At 36.3% G+C, this 11956-nt stretch overlaps 1 protein-coding gene across 2 annotated transcripts; it reads right to left on the bottom strand.

Moving 5' to 3' along the window:
* Positions 1–6132: 6132 nt before the first annotated feature.
* Positions 6133–11695, bottom strand: Idi (Isopentenyl-diphosphate delta isomerase). Of its 2 annotated transcripts, none has more exons than XM_018024848.2 (4): positions 11560–11695; positions 9548–9648; positions 9130–9438; positions 6133–6968 (listed from the first exon to the last, which is right to left on the bottom strand). In XM_018024848.2, exons 3-4 carry the CDS (start codon positions 9409–9411, stop codon positions 6510–6512), a joined length of 741 nt encoding a protein of 246 aa, XP_017880337.1. In that variant the 5' UTR covers positions 9412–9438; positions 9548–9648; positions 11560–11695; the 3' UTR covers positions 6133–6509. The 2 variants fall into 2 exon arrangements, with proteins under 2 accessions (XP_017880337.1, XP_017880338.1); XM_018024849.2 differs by having other exon boundaries at positions 9130–9426.
* Between the last annotated feature and the right edge of the window lie 261 nt (positions 11696–11956).

Here is an 11956-nt window from a genome sequence, read left to right as displayed (position 1 = left end):
GATTCTTGAGATGTTTGTGAACAACAATTTCGTTTCGTAAAATGCAAAGTGAGCTATGGTTTTTAAATTATTAACGAAAAATACTGACCAATAAGAGCGCGTGTAGGACCCGCGCTGAGCCATAGCCGAGCGCCACGATCCGAACCAACCTATGGCTGGGCCCGAGTCCGACGCGTGCTCTCATTGGTCAGTGTTTTCCGTTAATAATTCAAAAACCACAGCTCATTTTGCATTTTACTAAACGAAATTGTTGTTCAGAAACACTTAAAGAATCATTTCTCTTCGGCTCCAACACTTTTTCTGGGACACCCTGTATACATTATAACTGTATAGATAATAGACGCATTATCTAAGATTGAACCAATCAATATGCAAACGATCGTAACTAATGCGTTCTTAGGATTATTTTTTAACTGCGTAGAATTTATGGTAGAAGGTAAGGCAAGAAGTTTAGGATTTGTCTGTATCCTCTGTGAGATTGAGGGATATTTTTTTACAAAAGTGAAAGTTTCTTTCGTGGGCTAACGGCTTGTACCCTCGTTAACGGTAAACCCTAGCAGGCAGGAATTGTACGCAACGGATTAGCCGAAGACGCGGACCTTCGGATTTTTTACGATAAAAATACAAGCCTCTGCAGGAAACCAATGACCCTGGAGGAATAACTGCATGGGAGCTGGACACGAAGGAGCTTTGTTACTCTCAGGTCAAGAAGATAAAATTGGCAACTGGAGGAAACATATGGACAACGCCAGCAACCATGGAAAACCCCCAGAGCTGGCTGAAAAATACCACCTCTTACGTAGGCGGAGCCTAAAAAGAAAATGTACAGAAAACGAGGAGACAAAGGTCTGGTGACGATTCCTGCGAACGAGGGGGTTGCAAGAACGGATAGTCTCAGAGTAGCCTTGCGCTGGTGAACGCCGTCAACCGTTTTAGCTTAGTTATTTTGTGTGTCAGTCTTATACTTTAATTTTTTTTTATTCGAAATACAGTACGAAATTTGCTTTAATCTATGTAACATCACTGTCCTTGTATGTGCACTTTATTAATCATCCCAGTTCCTACCTTTGAAATATAACACCCTGCTCAGGGTACCGTTCTTTTTAGCATCTGGAAGTCATTAGCAAAACGACGAGTCGAAGGTCTCCAGGTACTTAAGTGAAATTTTCGGGTGATCATATTATATTATCTTATTTCGGTTGGCTTTGCAGTTTTTTCTTTGTTGGGAAATGCAACCCCCACTACTTTGACTTTTTGCCCCTTCTGCAATTTTTCCGAAGAAGCTTTGTCCAGTAGCAAACAGAGTAATAGGAGTTTCGTTCGTCAACAAGAGCACATCACGCGAGAAACTCAGAGCATACTTCAAGTTTGGTTTTAAGACGCGTTTACTATTTGTACGAAATATAGTCCACTATAGTGAAACAAACATTGCATTTTTATTATGTTCAATTATCTAAGTCACTCCGCACATTCTGTCGACCGCATCAATTGCGATTGTGGAAAAGGACGCAACAGTAAGTACACGGGAATTAGCTGAGAAACAGGCTCGGGATGAAGAACTTCAGAATATCCTATGCAATAATTCCTTCTCGTTAAATTTAAAAAAATTCAGGGTCGATAATACGGACAGCATAGTATCTACAGCCGAAAGTCGTCCTTTCGTACCACAGTCACTGAGAAAACAGATTTTCAATAGCGTACATGGACTGGCACATATAGGAAACCGTCCCACGAGAGAAAGGATTGCAAAGAAATTCGTATGGCCATCTTGTCAAATGAGCAAGATTAGCAAGCATACGAAGAATGTACCTGAATATATTGATGTATCTGATAAAAGATTTCAACATATTCATATGGATATTATAGGACGGCTACCTACTTCAATAGGCTATAAATCCTGTTGATCATAATTTATGGTTTGTCCCGCTGTTATTATTATAATTAAGAATATTACTGCAGAGACAATCGTCACATCTTCCTATTCGGTTTGAATCTCAAGATTCGGATGTTCAATTACGATAACGGCAGACAAAGGCTCGCAATTTGAGTCTCAATAATTCCAGGCACTGTTAAAACTAATCGGGTGCAAACGAATTAGGACAACGATCCATCATCCAGCATCTAACGAATTGCGGTTTGATGATGGACATAAAAAACGGACATCTACTGGACGGTACAACAAGACTTCAAGCCAATGCTATTGTACCAATCGAGCCTGTTTGCACTGTATCAACCATGAACAAAAATAGTCCATACGAATCATTGTATTTAGGGAATTTCAAACGTGCCGCTTCCTTCATGACGTCTGTTAAAGCCGACTACTAGTGTATCTTTCAAGTGTGACATAATAGTTAAGTATATGTACAGTATAATATATGTATATTATTATTATATATGTATAATGTATTAGTATAATGTATAGTTTAGAACATGTTCAAGAATCAGTGAAATATCTCTAGTAGTTTTTGAGAAAAAAAATTATAAATCTTGCAATTTTACGAAACCACGTCATCAAAATCATATTTACTTTAAATAATTGTACAATTAACAGTTTTCATTGGAAATCACAAAATATAATTATACATGTAATTGTAAAATCCAAAAGATTTATGGTAAGGAGCTGAAAAAGTTCACGAAGCTAGAGGAATAGTATATCTAGAAGGTATCCAAAAATCATTTAAAAACTTTACATAGTTTTTAAGAAAAAAATTCCTTTACCTCGCGATCTTATTAAATTACTTTTTCACTAAGTGGCTTTTAACCCACAGACTCAATTGTAGACTCACTTCTTACGTGGTGCAGTTTTTTGAAGTAATTTTTTACCTGCATTCATTTTTGGGTCAATTTCTTACGTAGTGCAATTTTGTACAGTAATTTTATGTCCAGGCCTATTTGGGGCCCAGTTTTATGGTAATATTTTGTCTACCACTGTACCTGGGACGTTTCTGATCGGACACCAATAATTCACCAATACATATTCTCATCTAACTCTCTGTCTACTATGCCTGGGTCATTTTAGACCCTAAGCCGACATTTCAATACATATTCGCGTTCATTTAAGATCCCGTTTATTATTTCAATTAAACCAAAAAGTAATTGTTGGAAATAATGCAATTCTCGTTACCCTGTTGACACCATCAATCAGCCGGATAACGAAGATCATTGAGCGTGGGCAGCAGTGCCCGCTCTTCTTTCGTCTAATTTAATTGATTTTATTATAGGCAACGTGTGTTCACTCTCGTGTATTTTCTTAAAATCACAAATATATATTATAATGTTATCACCATTCATAATTCTCAATCGCGAACACCTGAAATTCCCATAGACATAAGAGTAGACAGCGTGAGCGGGCCGAAAAGTCGACGGCACGGTAAAAAGAGAAAGTTGTCAGATAGTGATCTCTTTCTTTATCTAACTACACATGCGAATATATGTTTATGCTGTGATATTTGCCAGTAGATAAGGATAGTATATCCTTTTCGTGCGACATTCTCTTTCCATTGCGATGATGCAGCCACTTACAAAATCCCTCCAATGGTCACGCGGTCTATTCTTATATGTCTATGGTAATTCCACCGTAACTAATTATTAAATAGTGAGTAAGTTCAGGTTACAGACCACATTAACAATAATGAACAAAACCAAATGAGCAACAACGATAATCGTTTACTAACAGCACCATTCGCAAGCATTTATCAATATAACAAAAGAATTATCATTAAACAATGAATAGACCACTGAAATGTATTTATGTGAGTTTTCACTAATTCAAAGAAACTAATATATTTACGAAATATCTAATTTATAATATTTCCAGAAGAAATCAAATATTTAAATGTTAAAATATTAAATTTCTTTAATTTTATTTACAAAGGAATTGCAATTTGCGCAAAAAAATTTAAAAGACCAATTTCAGATAACATTCATTTTATCATGAAAACATTGAAATGTGCATTCAACTCTTGTTATTCTGAATTGGATAAAAATCCCCAATCTAATAATAATAACCGAAAATATGAAAAGATTCGTTTACCTGTATTCGTAGGCATTTCTCGATTTTCCCCAGCACATCTAACCTCTGCCCCTCGGCCTCGTAAATTCCGATGAGATTCTCTTTGGTCTCGGCGCAGAGCCGGCACAGTCCCGGCTCTGTCATCCCAGTTCCTCACCCTGCGTATCCCCTTCAAAACCATAAACACTGCACCCGCACCATCACATAAAATAATCGAACAAGACTGAAAACATCGTTCGAACGCGATTCACCGTTTGGACAACGCAGTTCACATTGTTGGTTAAGTCGACGACGAGACGCTGACGGTAGCAGCGACATTCACCGGAGACATTTTGTTTATAATAATCACCCGCGAGCACTCGCTGTTTAGGATTGCGTTAATGTTAATTCGATGAATTGTTTAAGAAGATGTTAGCGATTTTTGCCATTTTTTATTAAAGTTCAAAATTTTGGCAGATGAGATTTTCGAGTACAAATGGCGAAGACTACGAGAGACATCAGAGCACCAGAGTACTGGAGAGGAGCAAACGGTAAACCTACATAATAGGGAGTTGCAGCTCAGATCCATGGTTGAAGCACAGTTTCTAGCGCCTCCTACAATTGTTGAATGTAACTAAATGTCGAATCACACAGCACGAACGTGTACGTGTAAGGCTCATAGGCATATTTTAAAGTTGCGATAATGTTTATTAGCGCTTCTTATAATTGTTGTGTGAACTAAACTTTGCTTCAGCTTTGTGTGTAAGTTTGTCCCCAGTTACTAACGCGCGAATGTGGTGTAAACAGGACGGGATCGGATATTCTACATATGTATGATAAACTATGTAATGGAGATTTTGAGATACGAGTGAAGACAGTAATTCAATATGGCGAAGTACGTGGAAAGCTTTCGAGTATACATACTACGATCTTATAGACATAGAGTTAAGCATCAGACTTATGTGAACTAATGTGAAGTTTCTATGCATGCGTGAAAGTGTCTGAAAGTGTCTCATAGGAACTGTCATGTTGAATTTGCGGATTCCTTCAAATTTCTGATCTGTTTCCACATTTGTCTATAATTTATAAAATTTGAGAACTTTTATTTAATATAAATTGTAGATGGAAAATTTAGAAAAAGTTCTCAAATGTACTTCTAATATAGCAGTACATCTCGAAATTTTTTAATGAATTTCCTTCCACTAGAATTGTCAAATATTAACAACTGAAGTTTCATTAGAAATTAATTTTAGGAATTAGTCATATTTTCATTTATTAACGATTTTCTCCCATTAGAGGTCGACTTAAAATTCACTGCGTTTTCATATCACATGTGTATAATATAATTTTCCAAAACACAATTCTCGACACTTCCTTAATCCGCTTCGCACAGGATTTGCACTATCGTTTCTTTACAGTGGAAACGGAGGAAATGGGAAGTCCTGCTGCTACGCGTTTCATTAAAAAAGGAATTACTCCAGTTTCACATTTGACAATGGAAAATATCTTAGGATTAATCACCTTACGAAACTGAGAAATTCAATTTAAATTCTCGTTCGATTCATCGAACGTTTTGTACATTTCACAGTGGGACGTCGAATGAACTATTAACTTATCGCTAATATTCGACGATTGCTGAATATGAAAGAATTACTCTATTTTTACAATTCAATATTATTGCAACAAATGAATACTTGCTAGGCTTATTAACACGCTCGCGATGAGGCCTTAAGCATTTCGCTCAGAATAATAATTATTTAGTGACCGTCAGTAAACCATGTCAATGAGTGTGTTCAACAAGTATTGTAGTTGGGCCGATTTTTGGGCCTTTTGCGACGGGATCTGAATAAATGTTTCAATGTATATAAATAGTGAATAAGAGCCTCAATACATGTTTCAATGTGTATTCTTATATCGATAATCTAGTTTTGGGTCTAATATTGAAAACTTAGTTTTTGGTTTTATATTGAGACTCACATTTTGAGCCTTACGTTGACACTCGAATTACTGAGCCTTGAGTTAATAATCAAACTTTGGACCCTTCATTGACAATTAGATTTTGGCCCTTATATGAATAATCAAATTTTGGGCCTTACAAGGGAAATCAGACTTTGAGCCTTACAGTAAATCCAAATTATTCGCCTTATAGTAAATCCAAAATTTGGGCCTCATAATATATCCAAATTTTTGAGCTTCCAGTTTTGTTTTTTCACATGTCTACGTCCTACCAATGGTACACATGCTGTTTTTTAAGTCAGATATGAATAACCGTACCACCGGTGGTTAAGCCGTCGTGAACGTGTTAACACCAACTTATTTCGCATTACGATTTCTATCGATTCACCCTATACATTGGAATTACTTAATCCAGACATGGGCTTCGCGTGACAATATTCAATTTATACGATTCAAGTGTTGCCACCTAATTCTTCGCCGAGGGCCGTGTTATAACACTCACGTCCATGTCCGACTTCATCTATCCTCCAGAATAGCTAGCCTAGCGAGGCGGGCCCGTTCGTTAAACGAACCTCTGTATCGTGTTGTGATCCTTCATCTCCTCTAGAGCGCTCAGGTTGCTCCACCAATCGGGTAATCTATGCTTCAGGATCAATTTGAACCAAGGGCTCAACGGGGAATCAAGGTTTTTAACGAACTCGTTGATCTGGTCCTGGGAGACCCAAGAGAGTTCACTGACCTCATCGGGATTCGGGTCAAGCGTAAGGCTGTCCTTTTGCATGAAGAGGACGTAGTCGATCTCGTGCTCACCCCAGCAACCGTTTGTCGCATGGTAGTGGATCCTTGTTAGATAGAAGAAGTCTGACGGAAGGATCTCGGATTTAGGGATACCCAGTTCGTAGCTGAGGCGACGGCGGGCAGCTCGCCTGATGCCTAAAGCTTCGTCTTCTTCAGTTTCGTCTGGGATCTCGGCTAACGGGTGGCTGCAACAGGTGTTCGTGTAGTGACTGGGGAATGTGATCTAAAACAGAAAATTTATTTATGCGGTTATAACTCGTTTATTACTGAGGTTGAAGAAAAATGTTTTAAACAAAAGTTGAAGCTTTAGTTGTCAGCTACAAATAAGGTTCTAAGTAATTTTTCTGTAGATCCAACAATTTAGGAGTAATCACTCGTTTATCAGTTTATTATTAATCACTCGTTAATTATATTATTGATCTTAAAAAAAAATGTTTTAAACAATAATTATAGCTACTGCTATTACCTACAAAGAAGATCCTATAGAATTTTTCTCTAAATTGCACAGTTTGAGTAATCGTCAAAAGTATGAGACTCTCCCTTACAATACAAAATATCTGCTTAATGCAGATAACTCGTTAATTATAGGTTCTATGTTTCCAACAAAAGTTGTAGTGTTGCAAATAACGTCCCATACAAATATCTCCTAACTCAATACTTTAAAAGTCATTAAAGAAAAGAAAACAATTTCATTTAATTCTCATTATCATAGCATTAAGGATCATTTTTCAAGTTGCATTGATCTAATTACATTAAACGTTTCTTATTTTTCTTCTATGCTCTTACAACTTTTGTTAATCCTTAATTTTTAATCCGAATTGTTAATCTTAAATCTGAATTTTAATATTTTAATTTATTACGTACTTTTATAAGAAAGGTTTTATGTGTCGGTTAGTGTAATTAACTTTAATCAATTCTCAATAATTCGTGAGTTCCATTGACGTACTTGAGATCAGTCATTTTCAGTATTTATTAAATTAGAATTCGAGTTATTGCTAATTCCATTCTCAAGACTATTTACAAACGCGGACAAGAAAAAGTTGATTAATACGCGATTAAAATCGCTTATAAAAAATTATATGTACTCATTACTATTGACGTCTATTATTAAATATTTTTCATCAGTGATATTAGGTTTTTTATTTATTATTTATTCATGAAATTAAAATTAAACACGGTTTTAGAGAACTGCCAGTATCTATTAATGAAAAATCGAACTAGGGTTAAAAATGGCCCAGACACAGTAAGCAGAGAGTTACATGAGAATAGGTACTATTGACCATTCACATTACTGTAACGTAATGTACTGTAAGAAAAATCTTGCGTGATTTCCAGCGAAATTTTGAGCTCGAAAGATGCCTCCCCCGTCAGAAACAGTACCGTAGCAGAGGGTTGAAGGTATAGAGAAATCCATGTCAAAGCATGGGGCCTCAGAACATCTTCCTCAAACGAGTGCGAAAGTATGGGCCCACCTCCACCATCCACTCGCTGTGCAGCTTTAAATAGCTACTACATCTTTTTTATTGTCGATCCCGTAAGTTTCAGGTCAATTCGTACGTAACTTTGAAACACCGTGAGCCACTATGTTTTCCCATCACAAACACCGTAAGAAATATCGGATACAGAAATACATACTGATATTTAACAATTTTATTTGATACGCAACTACTACAGTTAGCAATAATGTATCGTTGACAGTCAAAGTTGGGATGGGTCAGGTTGTCATACCGAAAAAGTAAACAAGAGAAAAAGATAAACTACTTCAGAAAAACCTACGTCAATTGAAGGGCGGTATTATAAATATTTAGAGCAGTCTACCCCTCTTGTCCAATGATATTGCCCCTCTTTCAAGATGTTTTACACTTGATCCCGCCCATGTGCTAATTTCTACTTGCGTATTGTCTATAATCGATAAAAGTGTTCAACAACTGAAAATATTATATACCGTCTTGATGCGAATTACAATATGCATAGCATGGGCGGTGGACCCATACTATCGTCTGGGAAAGGTATCGCGCCGGTGCCTTCCGACCCCCATGGTTTTACATGCCTTTCCTTCTAAAAAGACTCCAATTCACACAAATGTCCAAAAATGGGTCTCCAACTAAACTCTAACCAAAAAAGTCCGAAAAATGTATGGCCAACTAAAAACAGGCTAAAAATGTGCCCTCAACTAAAAAATGCCCCAAGGATCAGACCTGAACTAAAAAAGAGCCAAAAAGAGTTCTCAAACTAAAAGAAATCCCCAAAATACACCACCGACTAAAGAAGCATCTCAATATGACCCCAAAAAATGGGTCTAAAATGACCCCAAATCAAAACGGATCCATGGATCAGTATTGAATCAAAATAAAAAGAAAACGTCAATAGTTGAACCTCCATACCTTGTTAGCTGACCTCTTCTGGAGCAAAAGCTCGCCCTTGCTGTTAAACAGAAACACACTGAAGGCCCTGTGGAGCAGCACCTGGCCCTGATCATTCACCCGGTGGCAGTCCCTTTTTGACGCTTCGCCCAGAGGCCTATCCGCCTGATCGACTAGGATGCAACGCTCCTCTAATGCCTGCTCTTGCAACGGTGCTGCCTGCGCACTTGCTACCATCCTGATCGTTCGCGATTTCAAGCCTGACGCAAACTGAGCGCAGATACGGCCGAAAGGGTTCGACATTCTGTCACGCGTGACCTTAAATCGGTGCTAGTCAGACAAGAAACGTGACATGGCTTATGTATGTATGTATGAATTATGTATGTATGAATTATGCATTGGGGTCGTTCATGTGGCGTCTTTTTTTTAAATGTATTACCTAAAGCCGGCCCGCGATTTCAATCGTTATCGGCGATTTATGGTAAGGATCGTTACATCGCAGATTCGGCGATAATTGCCCGGTCGACAGGGCTGATGAGACTGTAAACAAATGGATACAATTCTTTACAGTTTTTTGAATGGTTTATGTGTACGAGACTTGTCTATGATTTTAACGTTTTTATTTAATATCTACGGTACTTATGAATGAAAAATTCAGGAATATACTACTTGGTGGGGATAATACTGTAAAATTTTAAAAAATTTTGTCATCAAGGATTTGTGTAACAAACAAATCAGAAAACTTCTCGATATTAGGTTTCAAATATGTTTCTGTATAAACTATTTAATTTCGGCAATTCGAGTACTTGAAAAATTCTGAAAAATTCAAGGATATTGTATTCGATGGGATTTAAATTATATAATTTTCTAGACTTTAAAGTTGCAAACTAAAATTGTTAAAAATTTCCAAAGCATAACAGAGAAGAATAATTTACAGTTAATATTTAATATTTATAAAATATTTAATATTTACAATTTTCGTGAATGAAAAATTCTGCAAAAATTTAGAAATACAGTACTAGACATTACATATATTACAGAATTTTTTCCGACTTCGTTAAAGAATGCGGATATGAAAAAATTATTAAACATTATAGCTAAAATTACTTCAGCATGTTACGTATGTAGTTGTTGCACAATGACGTAAATGGGTATCAGTAATTTCTGGTATCAGGATTCACCTGCTAATTAGAATTCTCAGACAGCTGCGCCATAATTGTAAACGAATGTATACAATTATTATTGCGATCACAAATCTTATAATTTTAACATTGCATAGTAATAATTCAGTACAAAGGAAAACGGGACTAGTAGTAGTAGTAGAAGTAGTGAGGCTTTAAAAAGTACTCGTCGGCTGCCTTTAATATCGTTTTAGGATACTAGTATTCAAATCTGAATACGTGAAAATTAAGTTTAAAGCAAACTTTCTGAAGAACTGTTTCTCTGGAATGAAGATTGTCAGATTTCAGTTTTTAATAACTTCGTTAATAATGGACTGATTTACTCCGTTGATGGTTCAAATTGGCTGAAATTGGATGAAAGGCTCTGTTTTAATTCAGTTTTTATGATAATTTTAGCTACATCCACTCGTAAGTGAAGAAAATCATATTTTAAGTGGCCATTGCAAAATCCTGAAGATACTATTCTAACGAAAACCATTGTTTGACTTCAATTGTTAATAACTTTGTTAATAATGGCCCGATGTACTTCATTCCAATCTGAAATTAAAGGCTGAGTTTTGTACTTTAACTAAGTACTTCTAGGAAATTTGTGTAAATCCACTTCGAAGGGATCAAAGTCATTAATAAATGAAAATATGATCAATTCTAAATATTAAATGCAACTGAAAACTACTTTCAAAATTCAATAACTAATAACTTCGTTAATAATGAACTGATTTATTTCATTTTCATGTCAAATTAAACTTCGACTCCTCTACTTTCTATTAAGTCCCCTACCACAATCATCAATCCCACTATTCAACTGCAATTATTGAATAAAATTTTCATAAAATCTACACAAACTCAAAAAAAGACTTTAAATTCCAAAAATAAACAAATTCAATAAAACCTACATAAACTCCAAAAAACATCAAATTGAAAAAAATAAACAAATTCAATAAAAACAAAAAATACAAACAAAAGTTCTCACAAGAAACCACTATTCATTATAAGCACAGTTCGAACGAAAAGTTCTTATCGACACTTTATTAATTCGAAATACTAGCACTTAGTTTTATATTTGACAGAGAGCCGATCGACAGTAAGAAATGGAAATTTGCCGCGTTATCGGTAGATACAGTGACATCGATACATGAATAAACGCGAAATATGAATGCGGCCAGGGTTATGGAAATTGTAGGTTAGGCGTAACTGCCCGCCGTTATCTGACAGCAAAATTATTCCTGGAAACGATTTGCAAGTGGAAAAACGTAATTTGAATAGATATTACCTGGTAACAATAAGCGGCGGACTGGCAGTCGCGAGGGGAAGAACGAGGAAGAGCTGCGTTGGATAAAATCTTTTCACTTTTCAATGATTAAGGTCATGAGTTCGGAACATGTTTGCATAACGAGCTGGACGGACGTCATTGGTCACGGGTTATAAGGTACGGAGAGGTAGGTAGGAATGTTGGTGGTAGATGGTGATTTGTGGCGATTGTAGAGACACATGGTGGGAAGCATTGAATTTAGTACTTTTTGTACTAGGAGAGGAGAAATGCCGGTATTCACAGTCCGAACTTAAAGCTCGAATTTATAGTCGTTTCTCGCACTTGGCACTCAGCACTCAAGTGCGTCCCACATTTATGTTATGTTTAGATTCTATAAGTTTTATAGTTTCTTCTATAG

This window comes from Ceratina calcarata, unplaced genomic scaffold (assembly GCF_001652005.2).
Source record: "Ceratina calcarata isolate Rehan_Ccalc_2016 unplaced genomic scaffold, ASM165200v1 scaffold341.2, whole genome shotgun sequence".
Classification (NCBI taxonomy): domain Eukaryota; kingdom Metazoa; phylum Arthropoda; class Insecta; order Hymenoptera; family Apidae; genus Ceratina; species Ceratina calcarata.
This window is presented reverse-complemented; position numbering and strand designations above follow the sequence as displayed.